General features: G+C 46.3%; 3 protein-coding genes and 1 long non-coding RNA gene across 7 annotated transcripts; 2 read left to right on the forward strand and 2 right to left on the reverse strand.

Moving 5' to 3' along the window:
- The first annotated feature begins 388 nt into the window (after nucleotides 1–388).
- On the forward strand, nucleotides 389–4,750 carry pabpn1l (PABPN1 like, cytoplasmic). Its single transcript, XM_086107729.1, has 6 exons — nucleotides 389–660; nucleotides 2,044–2,185; nucleotides 2,544–2,611; nucleotides 2,953–3,059; nucleotides 3,147–3,234; nucleotides 4,125–4,750. Exons 1-6 carry the CDS (start codon nucleotides 583–585, stop codon nucleotides 4,452–4,454), a joined length of 813 nt encoding a protein of 270 aa, XP_085963855.1. The 5' UTR covers nucleotides 389–582; the 3' UTR covers nucleotides 4,455–4,750.
- An 11-nt stretch (nucleotides 4,751–4,761) lies between these two features.
- trappc2l (trafficking protein particle complex subunit 2L) lies at nucleotides 4,762–6,059 on the reverse strand. The gene is made up of 5 exons (XM_086107730.1): nucleotides 5,934–6,059; nucleotides 5,544–5,716; nucleotides 5,142–5,229; nucleotides 4,980–5,059; nucleotides 4,762–4,897 (listed from the first exon to the last, which is right to left on the reverse strand). The coding sequence occupies exons 1-5, from the start codon at nucleotides 5,964–5,966 to the stop codon at nucleotides 4,852–4,854; spliced, it is 420 nt and encodes a 139-aa protein (XP_085963856.1). The 5' UTR covers nucleotides 5,967–6,059; the 3' UTR covers nucleotides 4,762–4,851.
- A 328-nt stretch (nucleotides 6,060–6,387) lies between these two features.
- Nucleotides 6,388–26,284, forward strand: galns (galactosamine (N-acetyl)-6-sulfatase). 4 transcript variants are annotated; one of them, XR_015100529.1, is made up of 15 exons: nucleotides 6,388–6,526; nucleotides 6,704–6,827; nucleotides 6,926–7,000; nucleotides 7,149–7,251; nucleotides 7,893–8,036; nucleotides 8,714–8,780; nucleotides 9,485–9,612; nucleotides 9,686–9,825; nucleotides 9,926–10,029; nucleotides 16,143–16,285; nucleotides 16,400–16,502; nucleotides 20,638–20,759; nucleotides 24,166–24,283; nucleotides 25,250–25,416; nucleotides 25,707–26,284. XR_015100529.1 is itself a non-coding variant. In XM_086107733.1 (14 exons), the coding sequence occupies exons 1-14, from the start codon at nucleotides 6,419–6,421 to the stop codon at nucleotides 25,334–25,336; spliced, it is 1,566 nt and encodes a 521-aa protein (XP_085963859.1). In that variant the 5' UTR covers nucleotides 6,388–6,418; the 3' UTR covers nucleotides 25,337–26,284. The 4 variants fall into 4 exon arrangements, 1 of the variants encoding a protein (XP_085963859.1); XR_015100530.1 differs by having other exon boundaries at nucleotides 25,250–25,399; XR_015100531.1 differs by lacking the exons at nucleotides 25,250–25,416; nucleotides 25,707–26,284 and adding an exon at nucleotides 19,863–20,041 and having other exon boundaries at nucleotides 24,166–24,187.
- LOC147208000 (uncharacterized) lies at nucleotides 24,114–27,261 on the reverse strand. Its single transcript, XR_015100532.1, has 2 exons — nucleotides 26,937–27,261; nucleotides 24,114–24,318 (listed from the first exon to the last, which is right to left on the reverse strand). It is a non-coding gene; the product is annotated as an uncharacterized LOC147208000 (long non-coding RNA).
- Nucleotide 27,262: the final 1 nt, after the last annotated feature.

Here is a 27,262-nt window from a genome sequence, read left to right on the forward strand (position 1 = left end):
CGTTAGAGTTCAACGTTAATAGCTGATAGATTCTGCCCTGAAACCTTTTCAATTAATTATAGTTGAAAATATACACCAACACAACACCATGTCTCCCATGTGTTTTTCCTCAACCATGTTCACATGAAATTGATCTTGGCAGTTTAGTGTTATTCACACAAATTGAAAACGGTTTTAAAGAGCTAGCAATGTCTGCACTTAGAGCCTTGAAACTCAAATGTGACGACAAATTGTGAATGTGTGATTCATTTTGTTTTCATGTTTACAACTGTTTTCATTGTGTTTTTCACGTTCAATTTGAATTCCTGACGTCTATCCGGCGGGGGTGGGGGGGTGGGGTTGAGGTTTATTTGGGGGCCCTGCTTCCGAACTTCTCGCCCGAAACTTGACGTCCTGCGTGGTCGTAGACACAACACGTGACGTCCACGCGCACAGCTGACGCTCGTTAAATCCGAACTGAGTTGACGTCACGCGGGTCTTCACGCCGTCAATCTGCTTCCGGGTTGACATCTGCGTGTGTATGTGTGTGTGGCGTGCTAGCAGGCTGCGGTAAGAGCTCGCTTCAGAAGCCATGTTTTAGCAATGAGCATGGCCAACAATCATCTGGAATACGCCTATCTGCAAGGACAGTCCATCGGGGAGCATCTCGCCGAGGACCCGGTGAGTGTGTCTTTCATCATCGGCGTGGAAAAAAAAGGCGTCGCTGCTGCTTTAGTTAACCAGACGCCAGCAGTGGTTGAGCAATGGCGCACACAGGGGCACGTTACCTTTTAGCATCCTAGCTTCAATTCAGCAGCGAATAGGTTCACTTGTAAAAAACGTCTTTTGTGTTTGCGTGGAGGCGTAAGACTTGATAATGACGTTTGTCCACAACACAACTGGATACTATTGCCAAAAGTAAGGCTTAATGAAATGGGTCGGCCCGTTTCTTGCACGTTTGGTCGATTTCAGGCTAAACCCATATGGAGCATTTTGGAGGATAAAATGGGTACCGTCTAAAACGCGTTTCAGAAAGCTTGGCGTGGATTCATATTAAACTACGACCAGTCGCCACCATAATTCATACGCGCAGCACATTTGACGATAAAGTTGTATCCATTTCAATTCAACCTCCATTTATGGCGATTCCAACCTCCTGAAAATATCAAAGCAATCGCCAAAGTATTTTGCATTGGCGTTACTTTTTCCTCCCCCATAGACGTTCTCTATAGAGAAGGCGCCCAATAATTACAACCGACCGCACCCCAAATTCATATGCACATCTCTACCCACCCCCACATCAATCTCTTGAAAATATCAAAACAGTCAACTCCATATTTGGGATTTTATGGTCGTTGAGCGTTTTCCTCATGAAACAACAGCTTTTAAGTGTGCGCACCTATGGGGAGGTCTACAATGTCATTTCTGGCTGTCACTATATGTTGCTGCCATAGATAAATAAATATCCAGTTTTTGTGGGAAATGGTTTTTGGGCAAATGAAATGAAATTGTACTAAACTCAAGTCATTAACTGAAAAATTAAGTGAACTGTCAAAAATGTTTGCAGTGTTTTAAAAATGAACCCTGGATCCACAACATGGACCCATCCATGTTTTGTGGAAATCAGGCATGTCTGTTTTGTGAAATCCTGAAACGAACAACTTAATTTGTAAAAGGTTGCATCCACCTTTGATGCTGCATGTGAACTCTTCAACGTTGGTGGAAGGGTTGCACTGTCACAGCGATAATTCCTAATTTAAAAACATTTTTTTAACCTAAATGACTACAAAAATGCATAGAGCTCTCTGTGTGATGCAACGTTGATATGAAAAAAAAAGTTAAGTTCATGAACCTCATCTTTAAGACCTAATACACTTCTTCTAATGGATCTCAATGTTGCTTTGTGGCAGGTGGTCTCGAAGCAAACAGTTGACCCGACCGACCCTGCCATCTTTTCATCTGCATTCTTGTCCAGGATGTTTGTGCGCGTCCTGTTCCGGTCATTCTCCTTGTGTTGTACCGCTTCAATGCAGTGTAATGTAAATGTCATTTTGTGTATAACAGGAGCTGGCAGCCATCAAGGCCCGAGTTCAAGAGCTGGAGATGGAAGAAGAGACTGAAAGAATGAAGGAGGAGGGAATCGAAGAAGAGGAGGACAGGTGCGATGGCGAGGAGATGCAGCTGCTGACCAGCAGCCCCCGGCCTGGTGAGACGAGCCCTCGTTTGATGTTTGCGAGTAGTAAATACAGACTGCGGGAAGCCGAACGTTGCATTTTAGCCAGGTGTGCGCCATTGCGGCTCACGTCCAGGTGAGCTAGCCGTGCCATCGCGTGGCTAACACCTGGGTCACTTTAATGTGCCTCATAGTTGCCCAATGAGATGAGCGGAAGGCTCGCTTCTCTGCCTCCCACCTCGGCTCACTTCATTTTCCCACCCTCCCATCTTCCACAGGTTCGAAAAAGGAACCAGGTTGTTTTTGAAATGCGGATAGTTGCTGCTTGCAATGTCTTGATCCAACCTGCTCTTGCTGATGCCAATTGTCCACCGCGTTTGTTTTGCCACAGGCCCGTTCTACAACATGACACCCGAGGAGAGGATAGATGCAGACAACAGGTCCATCTATGTAGGAAATGTAAGATATTTATTGTACTACTGTTTTTTTGTATATTTTTAAATCCGTGTCTTTTGCATAAATGCCAAAAACGGCTTTAAGACGCTGAATACATTTAATTGGAAAGCTCTGGTGAATGATCCCAAGCTAACTACACCCACCCGATTACCGTTTTCCATGATTGTTGATGTATTTTCAAAAAAGGTTTCTAACTGGTTTACGTTGAAGCCAGCCGCACACCGATCGCCTCCGAACAATTCGGACGCGTCGCACAGCGGCTGTGGTTCTGCAACGCGTTTCAGCTGCAGGGCGTCTGCCACTAGTTAGGTTTTTAACTGGATGCGCTCTGGTTCAAATCCCAGGTGGACTATGGAGCGACTGCAGATGAGTTGGAGATCCATTTCAACGGCTGCGGCCCCGTCAACCGGGTCACCATCCTCTGCGACAGGTTCTCCGGGCACCCCAAAGGGTCAGTTTAATAGGAACAATGCGTTTCGAAACATCTGTCTGCAAGAAACGTTTTTGACTTTTTTTTGTAAATCTTGCTGTTTTCCAGGTTTGCCTACATTGAGTTTTCTGATCGCAACTCGGTGCAGAGTGCTGTTGCCCTGCATGAGACTTTGTTCCGAGGAAGAATTCTCAAGGTGAGAATCACCTTCACGACTTGTTAGGAGGGAAAGAAAACATTTCATCATCACGAACTAGTGGCACTGCAGTGCTATATTGGGTATTCTTTTACAGCTTTTGGCCAGTCATTTAAAGAATAGTTCGGGAAACAACTTGGGGGGCATTCTTTTTATGCAGAGGATTAATTTGAACACAGGGGAGCAAAAGGTTTATTTAACAGCATGTCTTGCACAATCCTGGATTTCCCTCACAGTTGTTGGAATGACATGGTACTTGAAACTGATTTATGGTACTTTTTAAAAAAAATTTAACGCACACTACTCACAGACGTTTGGGATATTCGGGATATAAATTCTTGAATGCACATGTCCAAATGTTGAATGTTTCAAGATTTTTTGCACAGCCTGTTTGAAGCCTTAGAATGGAGAGCTACTGTATTGCTTGGTGTTGCCGTGCTCGCATGTCAAAATGCGACTCCAAGAGGACCATTTTTAAAATACCAATTTTGAGTGAAGCAGGAAGCTTGGTGCTTAAACAGCATGTTATGCACAAAGTACTGGTCGGTAGTGTCGAGTATGTGACTGGCAGCCTCTCAAAAGGTCACCCCTGCATTTTCTGCATTTGTAAAAGAAACAAGAGGCGTGGGAATTGTACTTTTTCAGAAATTCATGCCATTTTTAACAGTGCAGAGGAATTTCTTGAGGGAACGTAAAGGTGCATCTGACACTAAGACGTGTTAAGGACCGTTTACATTTGGTCTGACATGAGCCAAATAAAGCAACTTAAGATATTGGGTGACTTAAACTTTAGAGAGCAGGAGCAAAACTTGTATGCGTGTGAATATATGACATGGGAACTCTGGCCGAATGGCGCTGAAGACTTACCAAATGATCTTTTGCCATTTGAGGTGTTGCCCAAAAGGACCAACATGCCCGGCATCAGCACCACTGACCGGGGAGGCCACAGAGGCGGCCACTCGAGAGGGAGAGGGCGAGGCTTCCAACCCCCCAGGGGTCAGCATGGCTCTCGAGGCAGGTTTCGCTACCAGTCCACGAGACCACAACACCAGAACCCCCACCCTTACTATGGAGGCCCCCCGGTGGGCAAGAGACAGTGGGGCCACCCAGATTATCACGAACAGACGTCCAAACGCTACCCTTGTCTTCTCCTCATCACCCCGCCGTCAGAGGAAATGGGAGCCGGGGCCAGCGGACAGCACTACCCGCAACAGCGCTAGAAAGCCGTCTCCCTGCTGCTTGTCTACAAAGTGGGTGTCTGAACTGGTTTTCAAAGGCGTTGTTGGATCACTGGTTTGTCTGCATCAGTCCTTCAGATAGATGGTTTTAAGCTTTTTGTGTAAATGCACTTGCTTATTCATGCAGATGTGCCCATCCATCCATCCATTCTTTTTTTTTTAAACAAACTAACACAAATGTATTGTTTGTGGCCGCTGTGGATGAATCCTCTTCTGTTTTAAATTATACATCTTTTGCTTTCCGTGAATAAATAAAATGATCAGATGCTTCAATTGTACTAAGATGCAGTTTGACGTGCAGCAAACATTTTTTATTTACGCATACATTGAAACAATCGAGTCAATACAAACATATGTACATGGGAGGCTGTCGAAGACATCAAGCACTTTGCGCCAACATTCCGGAGACAACTTCATCAAATGCCCTGAAAGAAAACAAGGACGATCAAGGAATTTTTCCATTTTAGAAAAAAAAAAACACGACTAACTGCTCCAGCATTAACTCACTTTGACTGAATAGGATTTCCTGGTGTATGGAAAGGGTTACACATGACATCCGTGAATGAATTGTGCAGTTTTCTGAACATCTGCAGGAAAAATGTCATTGGAAATGAGAGACGGCTTCAGGGAACGTTGGAAAATATGCATTCAATGATCATTTAAACTTACACTTCTTATTTCGTTGTCCCGCAATGACGTGTTGGATGAGTCTACAACAATAACAAATTTAACCTTGGAGTTAGTGACATAGCCATATCTAGTAAAGTAGTTAAGGATTAACAATCGGGGATTCCGACACAATTGCACGATCCTGCTCTTGCCATAATGTTCATTGTGTACTCTTAAGAGCCAATCCAAGAGCTGCATCTTTTTCAGGGGTGTTTTCCCGTGTTGGGTGCCCCGTTGAGCAACAATACGTTTAAATTAACACATTCCCGACAATGGCAATCAAAATTAACATTATTTTTGCAATGGTGGGATTGGGGACACAGTCCTCATGAGATTATGCATGTGTACATAATTTCATTTTTACACATTTTGAAAACATTTGTTTCTTTGCAAAGAGGATACACTTTGTAGTCTTCTGTGGGATATAGTAGACCCAGGTAGAGCTCTCTCTGGTCCCCCAAGGACTTCCCCGCAGCAGAAATCTTTTCCTCCACCACATCCAAGGAGGTGTGCACGGTGTAGTGAAATTTTAGCTCATTTTGAGTAGGAACGCTGCGGATATACAGCGGACAGTTCTAAGGGAACACAAAGACAATCATTCCACTTGTCATATTGCAACCACTGAACAATCTTTTGACAGCAGCATTTTGAAACACTGCCGATATTGCATACTGCCTTGCACTGCCACACAGGATTTTTGCTCGCCATACATCAGAAAACATAAAAATGAATCGATAAAATACTCCAACAACACAGATACTCATGTTTTGAAGCGAGAAAACGGAGCATTACCTCTTTTGCTATCACTGCAATACACACCGCCATTTTAGTTTTCTTCCTGTATGGTTTATCACGTGACAGCGAGGCGTTCGGCCACTGTAGAAAAAGTGGCGAATTTTAGATTAAAGTTGAACACACGTATCGCACGTTCAATGTAATATTTCAGACGCATCCTATGTATGTATTTTTTTAAATATATATTGAAATAATGGCAAACCAAAAAAAACTACCAGCAATTTAGTGACACATTTATAGCAGCATAGTCTGTATACAGTCTGTGTACATATTTTTTGTAACGATAAAAATGCTGCAATTTAACAATTATAGGTTAACGACAACGACTACGTTTTATTAATTGCCGAAATCTAATTGAAAAGGACGACATAAAATCTATTGCCGAATGTGTATGCGCAAATGCTGCGCGAATACAAGCTGACTGAAGGAAACCAAAGATCACTTCCTGAAAGTTGGTGCTGGTCGGCATTGCGGTGTTTGTGATGTCTGGCAGAGGCTTAACTTTTTTGTGTGCATTAATATGTATTTCCCGGCTAGTAAGGCTGGCAGCTGCGTCGCCACCAAATGTTATCATTATGCTTATGGATGACGTGAGTTGTAGTTATTTTTCGCTCTAATGTTCTTTGTGTTTTTATCAAAGCGTCAGTTAATCAAATCACGTGACATGTACTCTATTTAGTTTTCTTCTGTCGTCTTTACGTCCAGTCGTTAACCACGCGTGTTGTAAAATTCTCCATTTGTGATATCTGTCTCTTTCTGCGCATCAGATGGGTTGGGGGGACCTGGGGGTTTCGGGCCAGCCCTCCAAGGAGACCCCCAACCTGGATGCCATGGCTGCACAGGGGATGCTTCTCCCAAACTTCTACACCGCCAACCCGTTATGTTCCCCTTGTGAGTGAGCAGGCTTGCTTTTATTTATTTTTTAAATCATTCTTATTTCCCCCCTCACCTTTTAAATGTTGCAAAAATACTTTACCCATTTCACACAGCCAGAGCTGCACTTCTCACCGGTAGGCTACCTGTCCGAAATGGCTTCTACACCACGAATGGTCACGCCAGAAACGGTGAAAACCCATAAACAAGCAAACGCGCAAATAAATAAAAATCTTAACTGCGGCCAAATAAGCAGCTGCAATTACTTCAAACCATCGTGTTCATCTCATGTCTGCGAATGCCAGTTGGCAGAGACTAAATAGTGGACCTCTTTTACAGCATACACACCACAGGAGATTGTGGGAGGAATCTCCCAGGATGAGATCCTGTTACCTCAGATGCTGAAAAAGAAGGGATACGTCAGCAAGATAGTTGGGAAATGGTGAGTGCCTTTTGATTTCTCATTGGTAAATTCAAAGTTGGGGGGTTGGGGGCGGCGTGGGAGGAGTGGGGACTAAAGAGTGCTGTGCACAAGATATGCTTTTGAATTCTGCTGGATTTAGACTGCTGTTGTGAGGAGTGGAAAAATATTACGATGTTCCATGATGACTCATCACCAATTGGACCGAATGCTCTTGAGTATTGTATTGCCAAAGGTGCTGAGGCAAAGTATTCTTTTTAGGGTGTGCACGCTGATGCAGCCGACGTGCATGTTTTCCACATTAGAGATCGAACAGATTTTTTTTAGGTTAAATCTTGAGTATTTTCTTCACGTATGTCAACAGGATTGTTTTCCCTTTCTCTGTCCACATTTTCTGAATCCATGAATTAACCGTAAAACCTCTCAGACTGCAAGATAAACTTTCCCAGATGAAATGTCGACATCCTGTAACATACAATGTGAAGAATAATGTGTCAGCAGCTCAAAGCGCACCTTTTACTCAAGTGAATAGAGTCCGAGCCGTGCCTTTGAATCAGTGTCATGTGGCAAATGTGCGCAGCATATGTGACTCAGTGGAAATACACGTGCTCAGTCAGCCACGTTGACGCCACGCTGTGTGAGAGCACTTTACTTCACGACAGGCATCTGGGCCACAGAGCGCAGTACCTCCCCCTGAAGAATGGCTTCGACGAATGGTTTGGTGCACCCAATTGCCATTTTGGGCCCTACAACAACAGCGGGCGACCCAACATCCCCGTCTACCGCAACTCGGAGATGGTCGGCAGGTACGTGAATAAGTCGAGCGTCTCCGTTGCTCTTCAGCCTCTGTGCTGCCCTCGTGTCTTCCATTTTACGCCCATTTGTTTCCCCCTCGAAAACAGCCATATGTGTGCTCGGGGTCACTGCACTTGGCAGCCGGCTGCGTTTTTCGCTTAGCCGTGATTTTAATCAGCGCAGCTTACCTGGGCTGTTGACGGACGAACCCACATGAACACATTTTCAAACCCACACACACACCCACTCACAAGCGCCCCCCCTCAGAGACAGCAGGTTGTGTTTGCTGAGTGTGAGGACACCTGGAGGAAGCGAAGCGCGTGAGAGAGAGATGGCTGTCGCTGTCTCTGCGCTCACCGCGTCACGCCTCAACGACTTCCTAGTGGTCCCTCCCGCTTGGTTCTATGGAGACTTTCCAAGTTTGGCAAACCTCGTCACAATTTGCACCTGGGAAGCTTCCATCGTCTCACTCACAATGATATATGTTATATTTGTTTAGTTTAGGAAAGGATCTCAATGAACACAGTAGCAAGTCGGCAGCACTGTGGACAAGTGGTTAGCACATATGTCTCACGTTTTTGAGGTTCAGGATCCAGACACAGTTTGCATCTTCTCCCCCGTGCTGACGTGCCTTTCCAGAAACATGCATGGATAACTGACTGTCTTATCATGCCAACTTGTTTTGTAGATACTATGAGGAGTTTAGTATCCACAGAAAGACAGGAGAGTCCAATCTCACACAAATCTACTTGCAGGTATGTTGTACGATACACAGCATTCTCATGAAGCATTTTTTGTATTTATAGGACATGCACGCTGTTGTGCAGTGAAATGTCTCTTCTTTGAGCGGTGTTTCTCAAGGCAGCCATTTTATAGTGATGGGGAAACGAAGCTTCAAATTTGCTTCATGAACCAGTTGTTGTATTTTTTGACTCCCCTAGATGGCATTGTTGGTTTGAAGAAAGGGGTTGAAGAAATGGCAAATTCGCATGCTTTCAGCCCTTTTGTTGAACCTTGAGTGCCATCTTGAGGGCTCAGTGAAACATAACTGGTTCATGAATCAACTTGAAGCCTCATTTTGGTACTGTTGATTAATTATTAGGTGTCGTCTTGGTCCCATGATGTCAAAATGTGAACAGTAGGATGAAGAGGACGATGAGCAAATCTGCAGTGGTGCAATACAAGTTGCGCAAAAAAAGTACTGAAAAGTTCAACACTGCTGTGTGCATTCTAAAGTTTAGAAAATGTTCCATTAAACTCGCCTGCTTGACACTTCAGATCAGACTAAGTTCTTCGATCCGTAGTAACTCGCTATAAAACGTTTGATACAAATATGGATCACTTGCAAAATAAAGTATTGCAGACAGTATCGGAATATTGAAAACCATATTGTCTGCACTTTGACGAGCCCCACAAACCTTGTTCTCTGACAATGATGCCTCATTTTCCTCTTTAACAGGAAGGTCTTGACTTCATAAATCAGCAGAGTCTGGCCCAACGGCCCTTCTTCCTGTACTGGGCTCCTGACGCCACCCATGCCCCCGTCTATGCTTCCAGACGCTTCCTCGGGAAGAGCCAACGAGGCCGGTGCGCTCCCATGTCGTTCTCTGACGACAGGATTGGATGAGTTTTTCCATGACTGAGTTGTTGTGTTCTGTAGCTATGGAGATGCGGTGATGGAGCTGGACTACAGCGTTGGGCAGATCCTGTCCAGGCTGAGGAGTCTGGGTATTGAAAACAGCACCTTTGTTTTCTTCACGTCGGACAACGGAGCCGCTCTAATGTCTGGCCCGAGTGAGAGTAAGCGTCACATTTGGAAACAAGCCATTTTATGGGTTTTTTTTGAGCGGTCATGTCAGGTGGGCACCGACTTGTGCTTTTGGTGCCTCCGATCGTTCAGGTGGCAGTAATGGGCCGTTCCTCTGCGGGAAGGAGACCACCTACGAAGGGGGCGTGAGAGAGCCTGCCATTGCCTGGTGGCCCGGACACATCACAGCGGGCACGGTGAGAACACCTCTGTCATTGAAAGCTCTTGCTTAAGAAAGTCCAAGTCGACTCGGAAATTATACCTGTTCCTTAAATCAAACCTAAAAATGGACTGATTGATTTATTGGTTGCCCAAAGTATTTACAACGCAGGACATAATCAAAACTTGCTGCGGGTCCACCGCTGTGACAACACTACTTCTGATGGAGTGTTAAGGAGGACTGCCTTGCGCCTGCAAGTAAAATAGGAATTGGTGGCACGACCAGTTGTGTCGGAAGTATACAGACGTGGAATCAGAAACTCTTAATTGTCCCTTAAATGGAAATTAATGTGGCCACAATGAGGACAAAACACACAATAACAAAATAACAGGACATCATTTACAAAATTAAGACCCAGACTCGACACACACACACATTCAATCAATCAATAAATAAAGGGAAACATCACACAACCGCTGGCCAATGTGACGGAATCATCAGTCTCTGAGGATGTTCATTCAATTTGTTTCAATGTGTCGAGAAAAAAAAGGCAGAGGGCAGACCTGACACAAAACTTAAAGTCGTTTCAAGGCAACCTGCTGGCTTTATGGAACACCAAAAGAAATCAAGAAAAAAATGGTAGTCAGTGACAGTTTAAAGCAAGCAGAGGGGGGGGAAAAATATCGCTGTTACGAACATTTGCCTTCCTCAGGATCTGTCTATTCCATTCGGATATTTTTCCAGCAATTTTGACTACGGAGGCGATTCTTTTCGGACCCGTTTGGGTTTCCAAACCATGCGACGGTACCGAAGGATAAGACCGAGTCAATAATCTTCTGTGGAAGAGAGCTTCTCATTTCCCTTGAAAAGTCCAGTGGTTGATGAAGCTTTTTGCAGGTGACGTCAAGGTGAGGTTCGTTGTTGAGGCCGGTAATTGGCGGCGCTCCGCCATCTCAACATCAGCCCCTTCTAATAACAGGTTGCGATAGAGGTTGACTCCCTAAAACCAAGAATCATATCTTTGCCTTTTGCACATTTAATTCGAACCGAGACTCGGCGCACGGGGCAACAAAATTTTTAATCTAAAAAAAGCCCTTCGTCTTGCCACCCCGTGTCGTCAGCAAACGTCAAGATGTCTCTGCTTGCTCTCTTTTTTTTTTTTTTTTTTGCAATTCTCTGCCTAACATCAACCATCGGAGTCGCCCTCCTGCCTGCACGCGTCGGGCTTTGTTCCCCTCCTCATGTTCCGCCTATCAACAGGTACCAGAAATGCAAATGGGAAAGCTGCAGGCGCCGCGCGGGCCTGTAAATCTGTTTGAGAGCAAATGAATAATTGATTCCCTAATCCTCTGTATTGAGTTGCTCGTTATGTTTTGTTTCTTTTGTGTGTCATTTACCAGCACGCATCACAGCCACTCGTGCCCCAAGCGGGTTCAATTCGAATGCGTTCGAACTTCCGCCGAGCGATTGAACTCATCGGCGGGCGAGATCAAAGTGTATGACGGAAACCAACGTTCGGGGAACGCGTCCGCTGTCGTTTTCGGCGGCAACTATTGACCCGCCTCTGTCCGTCACCTCTCTGTCCCGCAACCTAATTTAACCCCACCGCCCCCCCACACCCCCTCCCACCTACAGCGTGATCCTTTAAGCCTGCGCGTTCTGCAAATGACTTTTAATTGTATTAGGGGGCAGCTGTGACATGGGGCTGTGATGCGGGAGGGATTTGGTGGCGGAGCGAGTGGAGGATGCAGCCTGCAGTAAGTAAGCCTTGCCCCTGGCTCATCTCGTAGGGTTGTGCTGGGGCCTGATAGCGCTGCCGAGGAGCGAGGGAGGGGGGGGGGGGGGGGTTGGGAGCGTTTTAAGAAGCTAATCTGTTTGTGTGTTTGCTGAGGTTGGATTGAGCTGTAATGAGGACTCAGTATCTGAATATGCCAGGCGCTGAGGATAAAGAAACGGGAAGATGGGAGGGGGAGGCGGGAGGGGGGAGTGGTTGGGGCTACAAGGAAGAAGATGTACGTAAAAGAGGGTGACTGCTGTGGAAAGGAGAAAGGGAAGAGGGACGCGACGCTGCCAGAAACGTTGTTGCGTGTGCAGGGTGTCGGGGTCGTACATTTTGACCGTGTGCCCGCACGCGGGCTCAAACAAGAATATGCACACGGATATTTTTTTGTTAGTGGATTGAACATGGTTGCAGAATGTTCAATTTTGAGGTGAGCTATTGGTCTTCTGTGTGGCCGAGTTGTTGGACCTACTGTAGACTGGATTTATCCGTTTTGATCGCCGGGGCAAGGACGTCAGAGCCCGCAACATCTTGATTGCGTGCATAGTGAAAAAAAAGCCTTTCTGAGTCATGAGCAAGAAAAGTGGCGCAGAACAATACACAGCGTTTACAATGTAATCACGAGATGCTAAAACGCGATTTGTTAATTTGCAACGGCTGCGATTTGACGGGTCGCCTGGCGAGGAGGGGAGAGGAGCGATTCGAAGCAGGCGGAGACATCAACGCCGTAATGAAAGCCTGACGCGCTAGGCGCACGTAATTTACTGTGAGTTTTCAGTTTCGCCAGACCTTGAGACGCTACGCTCACACCCAAGGTGAAATTGGCCACAGATATCGTATGTGATGCCGCCCTGAAAAAAAAAAATCTGTTGACTTTTTGAATCTGTTGCGCAATGTTGCAATTAATCGCTGCAGTAAAATGAGCGATTAATCTCATAAATGAGCGCCAAATCGTAAACTAGATTGGCAGATCGGAGTTGTTCGGCTCGATCGAAATGTCACAGTGAGACTTCATTCTGTAGCAGTCATCCGTCCGTGTCACCGACTTGGTACGCTGGGTGAAAACTGTTTTTGGAGTTTTTATTTAGTCCATTTGACTACAAATCCAACACGGAGTGACGAAACCTTATAGTGAGCTTTTATTTAGAATTTCATCACGATGAAACTCTTCGAGTTGAGAGACTGAAAGGAGGCGTAATGGAATGTCAGGTCGCGCGAAGCAGGTGCACGGTAAGCATTCTTCCCAATTCCCGAAGGATCGAAGGTCCCGAGGGGATATGGGAGGAACAAAGGTGGGCGAGGGCGGGTTGAGTTTCCATCCTGTTGTGTAGCGAAGCATCGCAATCCCGCTTTGTTAGCAGGACAGAGAGCCTCCTCCGATAGCCCACATGACCACACGGAGAAAGTGAAATTGGCAAAAAATGATGAGTCAGCAAAGACAAAAAGGGGGAAAAAAAACCCCCAAAAGGCTCGATTACAAGTTGAATGGGCAACGAAAAAGAGTCCAAGCTAATCAGGAAAATACGCAACCGTTGACGTAACTCCTCTGTTGAGACGTCCGATTTCTTGCAGACTAAATGTCACTTCCTCTTTTTGCAAAGGCGAGCGCGTCAGTCAACGGTGCCGGTCCGTCATTCGTCAGCGGACTGCGCACCCGTCCGCTCATTATTTGAAGGCCAACTAAGCTGCAATCGCCAGTCTGCCAGTCCGTCACATTTATTTTAACCGTGCTTTTCTCAGTAAATGTCATCGGTTTGCCAATCCGTCCAAAAAAAAAAAGGCACAGTCCAACAGATTAGAAATCCAATTGGTTACCATGGTAGATGGAGTGCTTGATATATCAGTGTATCCAGCAGCGAGATAGCAAGATTGGAGCTCATAAGGCGGTTGCCAAAAGAGCATGACAGTTTAGCGGGTGCACGCTCGCGAGGGCTGTCTGCCACCGTTTTAACTCCTAGAATGCCAGAATTTTTTCCTTTTAAGTTGAAAATGGCTTACCCTCACCAGAATTCAGACCAACGGTACAATCAGAATCAGAATCCTGGTGGATTATTGTGCCTTGTACATCCTTGTGGAAACTGAAACCCAAGTTGCCATGACTAACAATTCTTTTTTTTTTTGCTTTTCTTCTTCTCCTTCTTCTTTTAATTAGTCATGCGCTTTGGTGCATACTGCCACCTGCTGTACAGAAAGTGCAAAGCGTTCCCAGAAATAGTCAATGCGGTCCGCTCGGTGCTGAGTTTGTCAATTTCTGGAGGTTTCTCATCATTTGTCAGCAAAACGGATGCCCGTCAGCAATGGACCGACAGACGGAATGCCCTCTTTTGTGCATATATAAGAGTGTGTGTGCATGTGTGTGTGTCTGCGTTTGTGTGTAAAAGCAAAAATGAAAAAGAATCGGGGGAGGGGGTGAGTTAAGGTCTAAGTAGTGTATTTGAATGGGACGTGTGATATCATGGAATGCACTGCGCCAACTACTTGTGTGGCTGCTGCGGAAGAAAAGTGAATTAATTTCAGTGCTGATGCACTCGTGGGTGGGGGGGGGGGGGGGGGTGAGCACAGAGCAACACAGTTGCCGTGCAGCTGCAGAGGCCTGATAGCGCTATCTGATTGTGAGTGTGCCGTCTCCCTCCAAGGCTCGCTCAGGAGAGAATGGAAGGCAAGATCAAGGATGACAGCGGAAAAATGCCATTTTATCTGAAAATAGTTCAAAGTTTATAAATAAAATAAAGCTTTTTTTTTCCTGTGAGACTGGGAGAAGGAGATAAAAAAAAAAAAAAGCAACTTGCGCCGTCTTCAGATGCTTCCTTGCCCGGGCTGTGTCCTTTCGCGACTTCCTCTTCTCTTTTTCTGCTAACACACCCCCTCCTACTCGACTTCAACAATTTAAAACGATGCATTTTTACACAAAACCCTGCAAAAGGAGATTAGGTGCGCTGAAGTAACGCGCCTTTTTCTTTTCAACCCGTGTTCACGCTATCACAACTCTGCATGTTGCCTTTGATGATCAAGTCGGCCACAAAAGAGCGCCTTTGCGGTCTTCCCCGAGTGTGAGATTGTTGATTTGGGAAGCCGTAAACACATTTTTTACCGGTGGCTCCGACGAGCTGCTGCGTCATTGAGATCGACAAGCTTGGAGCAGCACCTGCATTCGTTCTGCGTTCGTTCTGATGTTGTCTCGTTTGTTGGACGGTTGAATGCAAATCTGTTGGAGGCGGATCCCAAATTGCTTTGGGGTTGAAACCAATTTTACGACAGGAACTAAGGTGATCCCTCGCTATTTCGCGATTCGTTTATCGTGGATTCGTGCATTGCGGATTTTTTCACACATTCATAAAAAAAAAAATATTAAAATTAAAAAAAAACATTTTTTCCATATACATGGAGTACAGTACTGTATATGTCGCTCTATGTGACTCACTGTTGTTTTCACTGTTTGCAGACTTTAAAAAAAAAAGATTTTTTTTTTTACCTGTATATGTTAATTAGTCGCGACTGCGGATTTTCGTTTATCGCGGGTGGTTTTGGTCCCCATTAACGAGGGATTACTGTATTGGATGTACTCCAGGTTTGAACATTCTTAATGAGAACATCTTAATTAACAATACAGGCAAGTGCGCGGAACTTTTGACCGCTGTCAGCTGTTCATTTTTTTTTTTTTTTTTTTGTCTTTTGATTGTCGGACCGTTGCAAAAAAAAAAAAAAAGTGAACCGCTGACTCTGATCTAAATCTGCCGACTTGACTTCAGGTTTGCAACTTGGCATCCATCCGTCCATTTTCTGGACTGCTTATCCTCATGAAGGTCAAGGGGGAGCTTGGGTCCAGAGCCCAAGCCCACAAAAAAAACCTCTTCCATCTTTGAAACGCGTCTTAAAACTCCTTCCTCATCTTTGGCTTGTGACTCAGCCTGCGACTTGATTTTCATTTTGACTGTTTTTGCGCTCGCCGCTGTCTTTGTTATTCATTTATTGTGTTATCGTTTGCAGTCGTATGAATTATTTTTGCTCCACGTACGGCACTTTGTATACGGCGGCGGTGGGTTTTAAAATGCTCGAGATATACAGTTGAGTTGTAGTCTTCTTCCGTCTTCATCTTTGTTTTTGCCTTCAGTCTTTTTCTTCCTTTTTCTCTTTTTCCTTTTCTCCCTCTCCTCCTCCTCCTTCTCATTCTACTCCCTATTCCTCTTCCTCCCTTTCTTCCTTTTTTTTGTGGGTCCTCGCACGACGACTTCCCAAGTTTTGTGCAACGAGAGTGATGGAATGGAAGGCGTGGCTCGGGTTTAACCGTTGGTCTTTCTTCCAATGTCTCCGTGGTTAAAGGGTCGTCTGCGAGTTCACGTTTTGATAGGAAACCCGTTTTGCTTCGAAAGGTGAATTTCCAACTCTCCAGTGTGATGGACCTGTACACCACCAGTTTATCTCTGGCCAGCATCGGCCCACCTGATGATCGAGCCGTGGATGGACTGGACCTGAGCCCCGTTCTCCTGAACAGCTCGCACGCACTGCACCTTCGGTAAATGCATAATTACTGGCGAGCGCCCGCACATTTGACCTTGGCCTCGGGACTAAGATGGCGAAATGCGTTTGTGAGCCTTTCCGCCCAATTGCGGTATGTCCTCTCCACCAGGCCAATCTTCTACTACCGTGGGAACGAGCTGATGGCCGTCAGGCTCGGGCAATACAAGGCGCACTACTGGACCTGGACCAACTCGTTGGATGAGTTGAAAAAGGTGAGACGACCGCGCGCCAGATGCGCTTGATGGAAAAGTCTCGGCTTAACCCAGTGCCCCCATCTTGAACTCTTCATCTGGCAAAGTCATTCTGGCTTCCACGATCCCACACTTAACCGCAACCGCGAGCAAGATCCAAAACAAAACATCCTTGAATGAGCTCGCCGTCGAAACCTTTGAGAAGAACCCGAACAGATGTTGGGAGTCGGTAGGCCCGCTAAATCCCGCGTGGGTGACCTCTGACCTCACCATTGATGAATAGGCGCAATTTCCCGCAAGCCAAAATCCTTCCAGAGGAGTGGAAGCTGTAAAGGAGGACTGATCGGGTTGAACGGACATCTGTCCGAACACTTTTGGCCATGTGGGAAAGTGCATTCAAGTGTTGTGCAAATGTAGTGTCGCATCCAACCCCTTTGCGGCTTCCCCCGCTGTGGCGGCGCTGAAAATGCCTCATCAGTTGACTGCCGCGTACATCCCAGTGTAATGAATACTAATGAGTCGGCCTTAAATCAGCAAACTTGCATCATTTATCAGCCAGTAGACTCGTTTGTTGCAGCTCCAGCCGAGAATTCCCCCCTGCCACCTCCCCTCGTAATTTACATAGCAACATTTCCTGCTGGGGACTTCTTTTTTTTTTTTTTTTTGGGAGATCATAAAGATAAGCATGGCACGGGGAGAAAAAAAAAACGGGCAACGACAACTGTGCGCCGCTTCAACGTATCGGGACAAATGTGAAAGTCCATGTTTGAGAAGCAGTCCCATTTTGGCGCTTTTGCTTCTAAATGTCCGTCGCCGCTCCTCCCTCCTTTGCCGCCGTTCGGTTTGCTTTATGCCCCATCGCTCGCTTAAATTGCTCTCTCCTTCAGGGCCGCTGAATCAATAGCAGCCTCTTTTATCATCTCATGTGAACTGAAGTGGAACTTCACAAATAATGGTGTCTGATTGCCTGCGAGTTGCTTATTGATTCGTGTGAGTACATGAGAGAGAGAGAGGCGGCGAGGGCGAGAGAACGCTTTTGCGTGTGCTTTGGGTTTTCGGTGAAAAACGTCTTCGACCGGGCTCCCGCCAAAGCCGACCGACGCTTTTAGCAGAGAGATGTGGGATTCTTAAACTGTTCCGACGACACACAAGGTGCTTCATAAAATGCACTAAACGTAAATAGAACACTAAAATGGACTTTTTTTCCCCCGGACGAGACGGCATTGGCGCATTTCAGCTAGTGAATTATTTTCCTGCCTTTGCGCCGGCTTTTTGCGCTACTTTGTTACGATTTAGCGCTCGTCCCACCTCATGAGAAATAAACAGGGGTGGGGCGTGCGTGTTTGTTTCTGTGCGCGTGTGTGAAGACATTACAGGTTAATAGCCAGCAGAGGTCTGACTCAAGGCGGTGTTCACGCAGCTCAGCCATGAGGAAAATGAGAAATTTCGCAGGCTTCAAACGGCTGCCGTCAAACTCTCTGCGGGCTTTGTGGTGACGTTAATATTTCAAAATACTTTGTCATCCACTGCCGGTTTTGGGCTGGCGAACTTGCGCTCCTGTGGTGTTTCTTTCAATAGACTGCGATTTTCTGCGCGTGCCGCTTGTGGTTGATTTTTACTGCAAGCAAATAAATTCTAAGCACGCTACAAAAGATTTTTTTATTTCTCTGTAGTCGTTGGCCTTTACCCCCCCCCCCCCCACCCAAAAAAAAAAAAAAAAAACAAATCTACCAAAACTTTGGCATGCCGAACCATAATCAATTTAGGATCAGGAGCTAACGGATAAGCCTAAACTCCCCAAGACCCAACCGTGCCATGCGGTCAGTAGAACCGCAAATGGGGAAAAAAAAAACCCTCCATATTGCTCTGGCCCTAATTTACATTGCATTAAGTGTTACGGCACAGCAGTTGACTTCTTAAACTCGTGTCACGGTTATGAATGTTAAAATACGACAAAACGGTGCACGTCCGCTTAATCAAGGTTTAAATGAGGCAGTTTGAACATTGGAACACGACACGTGACATTCACATGCCTTGTACCAAATATTCACTTCACATATATTGGTTTCATTTTGGGGGGGGGGGGGGGGGCTGGATGCCCGCTGTTTCTCTGATGCCCCCGCAGCCGCGCGCTGCTTGAGTTTGAAATCACCCCCCCCCCCCCTCCCCGCCCCTTTTGGTCTCCATACCATTCGTGTCCTCGGAGACGCGAGAACTCGCTCATGTATGGAGTACAAGAAGCAGAGAGCTGCACACACACCGGGCCTCTTCTGTCTCCTCCGGGATGAGCTGCCTTTCTTTCTTTTCTGCATTTCTGAGTTCTCGGCTTTCAAAGGCGGGAGCGGTCGGGATCAGACGAGCCTCTGCGGGGCAGCGGGTATCTATCGTGCTCCCTGGCGCGCTTCAATATGTATTTTGAGGTGTTCTGTCGGGGCCATCTCAGAGGGGGGGGGGGGGGGGGGTGGCAGCAGCAACACTGCCTTACAGATGAAAGCGTTTTCAATTTTACTTACGCTCACCCCCAAAAAGTGAATTTGTGTTTTTGAAGTAAGAGGCGGATCTCTGGGGGTTTTTCAAGGAGCCTGTGTGTGTGTGTGTGTGTGTGTGTGTGTGTGTGTGTGTGTGTGTGTGTGTGTGTGTGTGTGTGTGTGTGTGTGTGTGTGTGTGTGTGTGTGTGTGTGTGTGTGTGTGTGTGTGTGTGAGAGAGAGACGCCATCAGGAATCAGTCAAAAGACATTTTGGAGAAAACATTGTGGATGGCTTTGAAAACGATCGTTATCGTTGAATGAAGAGCTTGTTTTTCAAGTGGATTAAAAAGGCAAACATTTGAATCGCGCAGAATGAGCCGTTCCCGAAGCGTCGTCTATTGAGGTTTGCCCGTCGGCGGTGGACAAAGCAGATGCGGCAACATCATCTTTGATCCCGAAATAATGATGCAATACGTTGAGCAAAATCTGTTCAAACATGAGGGCTTGCTTTTTCGGCCATACACTCCCATTAGCTTTGAAAACTCGATGAGTGTCAATTTCCCGAACAAGAAAGTGTCACATCAATAATTTTTACATACATTTGGTGGCCAATGAAAAAAAGTTTTTAAACAATTATTATTATTATTATTTTTTTTTTAAGATTAATTTGAACCGGAATGTTCTGAACTCCTGTTTTTTTTTTTCACTGCCAGAGTCGTATTAGCATGATGATCACCGCAGGTGTTTGAGTAGCGCGAATATAGCTCTCAACTTCCCGTTGCGATATCGTGAGTTGAGACGATATCAGCAGCACCCACTGCTGTTTGCAGCCAAGAAGCGCATTCATCAACAATCAAGTTAATGAACGCAAATCCTAATTAAACGCTGATCGTTCTCCTCCTTACTTTTGCAGCTTCTTTTGGGGACATGATTTTAAATGAATACAGCCTTCGGGTTTCTTCTCGAAAGATCCGACATAAGGAGCAACTTGGACCCAAATCAACAAGTGGCTGAGCCAGAGTCCACCATCAAGATGCGCCACGCTGATTGACTCGGACCCAAAAAGTGCTGGAACACCGTGCTACTTTGAGGGTGTGCATATTTATGCAACCATGTCATTTTGGTGGTCTACTCTTGTACTTGTTGTGCGTTCTTTTGAGAATCATCTGGAGGGCCTCTTTGAAAGTCACTTTAACTTGTGGTTCTTTTTATTTATTTGTATTTTAATGTATAACATGAGACGGTCCAGTGGTTAGCGCGTCGACCTCAGTGCAGAGGTCGTGGGTTCGATCCCAGCTCCGGCCTTCCTGTGTGGAGTTTGCATGTTCTCCCCGTGCCTGCGTGGGTTTTCTCCGGGTACTCCGGTTTCCTCCAAAAACATGCATGGCAGGCTGATTGAACACTCTTTGTCCCTCGGTGTGAGTGTGAGCGCAGATGGTTGTCTTTGTGTGCCCTGCGATCGTTCGGCGAGCGGTTCAGGGTGTCCCCTGCCTACTGCCCGAAGATGGCTGGGGGATAACGAGAAGACTTGGAAAAGGCCGCTATAGCAATAAGGAACACCATTCTACAGTTACTGATTGATCTGCAATTAGGTGGTGGCGAGGATTCAAATTCAAAAATCATCTATTGATGTATTTGCAAAATTAGGTCGTAGTGCAGTCTCAAAGCGGCCAACTGCTCTCTTTCAGGGTGTGAACTTCTGTCCGGGTCAGGAGGTCGCGGGCGTTACCACGCATGAGCAAAAGGAGCACACACTTCAGCCTCTCATTTTCCACCTGGGTCGAGATCCCGGGGAGAAGTTCCCGATCAGGTCAGTTGCTTAAAAAGTCCAGTTGCCGTTTGTTGTCGGGGAGGGAGCAACAAGACAAAGAAACGTGTGAAAAGGGGCGTGCCGGGCGGATGACGGCAGACGGTTTCGCCGCGCTCCTCACGCGGAATGTCAATGAGCTCAACGGCGATTTCAGTCGCAGACGCAAGAAGGCGGCCGATTGATCCGCCAAGCCCCCGGTGCGCCTGAATCGCGCTCTTGTCTTTGTGATTGCAAACAGCCCCCTTCAAGATAAACGCGTCACGCCACGGCGGGTTAAAATTGCGAGATAAATTGCTCGGCTCTCAATTCGCGCTTTAAAAAGCTTTGGTGTGTTTTGGGTCTCAGCTCAAAGGAGGAACGAAGTCCAATAGATGCGGGTGTGAATATACTGCATGGGTATATATGGACTGTATGGCAATACAGAATTGAATACATGTATCAATGCAGCTTTGAAATTCAGTCGAATTCCATTTCATTTATACCAGAGCACTAATTGTAACCAAAAATCGACATGCAGCAGACCTCGGAGGACACCGCTCATATATTCAAGAAAACCAAGTGAACCAAGATGATGTAGGGCAGCTGCCTCCTTCAACCTTAACTTGGTTTGAAATCTTGTGAAGTCCCCCCCCCCATCCCCACCCCTCCCCACCACCACCACCTGCCCTTTGCGGCTTTGCCCCACGTCTTTTTTTTTCCCCCCGTCCTGATGCCCTGTTCATCTTTCTCTCAGCTCTGAAATGAGATTGGATGATAAAATATTCATTTTGCATTGGCACCGTCTACTTGAAAAACAACAAAAAAACAAAAGCTAAACTAATCAATGTGCAGCCATGTACTGAGTGCATAGAAGATTTTTTTTTTCACTCCAGTAAAATGCAGGCACGACTTACAGGAAGTCAGGTCACATATCTCCATTTTCCATCCTCCAAACCATTTCCTGTGAGTTTCTGCCACTTCCCTTCTCAGTGGCCGTCCCTCCGCATCCACTGGGAGCATTCTGCTCCATCCTTTTTAAGCGCGCACGTGTGTGTGTGTGTATGTGTGTGCGTGCATGCCCGTCCGCACACGCACACGCGCGCGCTCCTCGCTCCCGCGGCTGGACCGACTGGCAGGCCGCCATTAATCTCTGCCTGCACCTAAAGAGCCACTTAAGATGATCCAGCGCCTGTCTGCACGCATGCCTTCACTCGCGTCGTGGTCCGGGCAGTCCACAACGCCCATCCGGCAAACTACAATCGCACAATTCGCTAAATTCGGTTCTCAAAAGGCTTGAATGCGCTCTTGAGGATCATCAGGCATGAGGCTGATGATCCCAACCGGGTCAAGCTTTGCCAGTGCGAGTCCAGCACCCCGCCGGATGGGCTGAGAGTCTTTTCCTGCTTCCATGCGGACGACTTGAGGCTTCAAGGTTAACACAAGCAGAGTGCGCCCCCCCCCCCCCCCCCCAGCTCTGACGCTGCGGGCGGGCTCTCGCCGTCTGGCCTCATCTGCTCCCTACCACCAAGCTCCCGCGTCCCCAATCAATAGTTCTCACCCAAGTGCACCATTTCCACTCAGGGGTGGGGGGGGGGGGATTCGTGGGTAGGGGGGCTGTTAGAGGGAGGGGTTAGGCAGGACACATGCGTTTGATTGTCTCCTCGATTCCCCCCTCCGTCTGCCGCTGTGCTCTTGATTGTGTGACTACGCGTGCGTGTGTGTGCGTGTGTTCCAGAAATAGTATTATGAATCAGTAATCGGCATGGCGACACACCTGAGCAATGCCCCAATCCCCCCCCCCATGGGTGCCATAAATTATAAATCAAAAGAGTCCATTTGCATAGCGCCTGCTTATTATTCCGCACTTTGCCTGCGCACCAGCAAGCGAAGGGTTATAGTCATGCTAATGAGCCGTGCCGACGGTGGCTTTTCATTATTTGTTTGCACAAGAGACACAAACAAACGATATAATTAGATTTGGATGCGGCGCTTTGCTTCCAATACGATTAGTGCGCGCGCGGACGCGACAATGGCAAACTTTTTTGCGCGAGACGCTTTGCCGGCGCGGCGCTTGGCTTGCAAGCCGAACACTCGCTCACGTTCTGTGAAGTCGCTCCATCGCCTATCGCGGAATGAATCAGCAGCACAGATAGCAGGGGAATGAGTATATCCCCCCCCCTTTTTTTTTTTCCGCCGATGGGAATCAGGAGCAACAGAATTTGTGATTTCGGATAACCGCAGCAAATTTCGTCTGCCTTTTTTTTAACCGAGCGCTGTAATCACCCCCCCCCCCCCCCCCGCTCCCCATACCACCACCACCAGCACAAACCCCAGCCATGGTCACAGTCGTTAGCTGATGACAAACGCGGAGCGAGAGCGAGAGAGACTAATTGCAGTCGGCGCGCTAGCACTCGTCTAATTGTGCGGGAAAGTCAAACCCGAGAGCGTGTGGAGGAAGGGAGCAGGTGCCGGCTGATGGCGGAAGCCTCGCCGCCCTGTGGGAGATCCGGGCGAGGGGAAGGGGAGGTGTGAGCCGGACAGGGCCCGGGGTTATTACTCTAATTGACACTTCACCTCGCACGCATGCACACGGGTCCCCAGGGGCCAATCAGAAGGCAGGGCTTGTCGCGAGGGGAGGACGGAGGCCTGGCACAGGTGCTGCCGGCGAGAGTATCAGGGGTGTAATTGCACTGCTGATATTTGTCTATCTGTGTGTCGCGCCACCAGAAGCCCACTTCACCCCCCCCCCCACACCGCCCCAACACACAGCACAGACCATTAACCCTACAGGTCCTATTGAGAGCGGCGTTCCTTTGAAAGCCTTCGGGGGCTCCGTGTTTTACACACTGAAAATAATAATGCGCAGAGGTGTGGGGGCCCACTGGTGTCCAACAGCAGTAATTGAGAGACGGGGGGGGGGGGGGGGTAGTTCCACAGTCGCCCCCGCTGAGTGGGCTTTCCCACGGGGTGCCGGCGTGTGTGTTTTTGTGCTTGAAAGCTGCAATGCACCCCCCCCCCCCCACGCGCCCCCTCTCTGATATAATGAGTTAAGCTCGGCCGCCACAGCGGTGTTTCATCACGGCGTACACGGGGGCCAGTGTTTCACTTGCAACACTCCTTCTTCACAAAGCCACGACAAAGCGAGGGGATTAGGCTCTGCGCGCGCGTGCCTTTTCAAAATTCCTTGTAAGCAAGTTGCAAACGAGTCTTTGCGCCATCAATTAGCTGTCTGCAAACACGCATCGGCCTCATAAAAGCTCTATCCCCAAACCCCCCCCCACCCGCTTTAGGAAGCTATTCCTAGGTTTTGGGCTTCAGTGCTGACAAATAAATGTTGCTAGTGAAACCTAGATGGGAATAAAACTGGGCTTAATATATCAGGGAAAAGTGACGTTTAATTTCAGTGTCCTGGCTTGTGTTTCGGCAGTGTTTTGACCAAGGAATACCAGGACGCACTCAGCCGCATCTCGCCAGTTGTGGATCACCATAAGAAGACGCTGGTCGCAGGCATCCCCCAGCTCAACATGTGCGACGTTGCGGCCATGGCAAGTTTCCCTCGCACGTCTTCCCACTACATATCCTGCAAAACAGACACAACATTGAGTGCAAATAATAGGAAAACTGTCAAATAAATGTAAGCTTGTGTTCAATTATTAATTATTTTCATTTTTTATTTGAGCATTATATTCTTTTATGTGACTAAATTATATTCTGTTTAATAATTGTTGAAACATGCTTATGTTGCTTGCGTTTGATTGGCTGAAGGAAAGCAGGAAGTGTTTTTGTTGCCGGAAGAAGGCGTGTTCTTGTTCGTTTGTTCGGAGCAGACGTTGAATTTTTTTTTAGAAAACTACCGAAGACGGCTGGGATAGGATCCAGCACCCCCCGCGACCCTAGTGAGGATTAAGCGGTTCTGAAAATGGATGGATGGATGGATGTTCAAAGGATTCCATCTCTCCTTTTGCCTGTTCTTGAAGTAAAAGTAGAGCTATCCACTAAAAACAATGAACCCCTCAACTTTCATAAACAATAGGTTGAAAGAGTGTAAGCGAAATGATGCAAAACACAGAGGTCCTCCTAACCCTAAAAATTAGTGACACAACTTAAAAAAAATAAAAAGCATTTTAATTCATAACGAATTTATATTGTTACTAAAATCACCACCATGATTGTGGACCACTCGCTTTTTTTCCCCACTTGAAGCTCGAAAGAATGTGAACGGCAGACTCATTTGTGACATACTACTGCCCCCTTGTGGGAGATTAATTAAATGCAAGTGCAGTGAACATGGAGGTGACCTGCAAATCAATTCATACAATACTGCGCCAAATCATTTCAGTATAATGCCGACGCAAAAAGACAGAAACCAAAAACCCAAGACGAACAGCATTTTGACCATGCCTACATCACAAAAATACAAAAACATAACCTGTATGATAGCCACAGCCTTGCTCAACCTCCAGGCAATATTTTATTGTTTAAATGTGTTTGTGCGACTGCTGTTTTTCCAGAACTGGGCCCCAGCCGGCTGTGAGAAGTTAGGAAAGTGTCTCAAAGTGCCCACGTCGTCTCCCTGGAAGTGCGAGTGGCCGCACTGAGCAAGCGGGAAGCCAAACTTGTCCATGTGCCATATTACAGTTGAGGATGCAACTTTTGGAACTGTTAAGTGTTCTTAAATGTGCGCATTTGTTAAACTCACATGTAGTATTGAATAAGAATTTTGTTCCCTTGAGTTTAGATTGCTGTTTTTTTTAAATCGATTTAATCACTGACTTGTGGGAAAACACTGTGCCTTCCAACTCTGAAATTTGTAATACTGGAAATATCTCTGAGGTCAAACCTGATTGATCAACTTTGAGGGATTAAAAAAAACTTGTTAGTCCACACATCCTTTGTATATTTCTCTTAATGTGTTTGCATGCAAAAAAATTGAGTGATGGCAATATGTTACTGTTCTCTTTTTTTTAGTGCTCCGGCGATCGCTCGCACAACAGTCTGCTGGATTTCGCCACTTTTTTTCTAATGTGCAAACATTTGACAAATATCTTCAATAAGGTCGGTCCCTAATATGAATTGTGCAATTTTACATTGGTGCATATAATTATTTAATGAAATGTATGTTTTGAATACAGTTGAAATGTTTGGTGGATTTTTGTACCTACATCGATTTTATGACAGTACAGTGTATGTTCCCACATATACACAAGAAACATGCTTCAAGTACTGACATTAAAAAATAATTTTTTTCTTGGATTTGCTTATCGCATTCCTGATGCATCTTCATGCATCTGAATATTGTAGAGAAATGTTTAACTCATTCCAGTTTTTCAATTCAAAAAGCAAAACACATACTCTGTATAGATTCACTAGAGAAAGTGAAATATTTCATGATTGTTTTTTTTTCTGACAACGCATTTGCTCATAATTTTAAAAAAATCGATTGAAAATAGCATTTGTCCTTCAAAAGGTGCTTTCCTGACTATAACGGATCCATAACACATGAGTTTCACTGATTGAATTGAGCAGAAATAAATGAATTACGGTCATCTCGATTCAGTTTATTGAGACGCATCTGCATGTCCGTGGTCATTTCCTTAATTGGCTCAAAGGAAATTGGAGCTGATTTGATGACGCATATGTGCTTTATAAATGAACTCCTTCCATCATAACAGAGGAGTAAAGTGTGACCACACCACGTACCAGCTGCCACCGATACTTTTCTCCAAGTGCAAAAAAAAACCCCCCAATGAAAAGGTCAGATCGCCACTTCCTCTTTATCCTCCACTGTCTTGTGCAACTCAATCTCAACCGAGCCGACGTCCTGCTGACGGCCGCAAAAGACAAGCGAAAGTATTCTTGTCCGGTTTTCCTCAACACTTCATGTCGGGGTCACATTTGACAGCACTCGAACGTCATACAATCGCACTGCAGTTCGATCATAAATATTTCAAAATAGCATTCTGGTGCTCTAACGTTTGGGTACAACGAGGCGGTTCTGGGTCAAATTGGACTTCGATTTACCGTGTTAATGGATCGTAGCAACGGTGGAAGTTTGGCTATATTCCGTGAATGTGAACGAATAATTTATTTGGAAACACGATATTTGATACAACTCTTTGATCTTCAAACATTGAAACTGATAAGCCATTAATCAGTGAGAATTCGTGATTCCACGCCCAGATGAACACATATTCTGACCTAGCATTCTCCAGCGGAACATCTTCGATTCCCTGACGGATCGTTAGCCGTGCACTTTTCCAGAACAGCACTTTCGCCAAGCCAAGAAGTGAAAGCAGACTCTATAGAAAGCATGAAAATAGAAGGTACAGCACTCTAATGTGTACATATCTTGACATTGTTATTTTTTTTTATCTCGCAGGAATGTTGGAGATAATGTCGATCGTTTATCCAAATGATAACTCAAAAGCTATTGGTCCGGCGGCCCTGCGTCGCTTTCTAAATGATGTGACATCCTTACTGAAGAGACGTTCCCGTCACGGGATGGTCGTGCGCGCGCGCGCGCG

This window comes from Hippocampus guttulatus, chromosome 3, assembly GCF_054856545.1.
Source record: "Hippocampus guttulatus isolate MCC_2025c chromosome 3, RoL_Hgut_1.0, whole genome shotgun sequence".
Classification (NCBI taxonomy): domain Eukaryota; kingdom Metazoa; phylum Chordata; class Actinopteri; order Syngnathiformes; family Syngnathidae; genus Hippocampus; species Hippocampus guttulatus.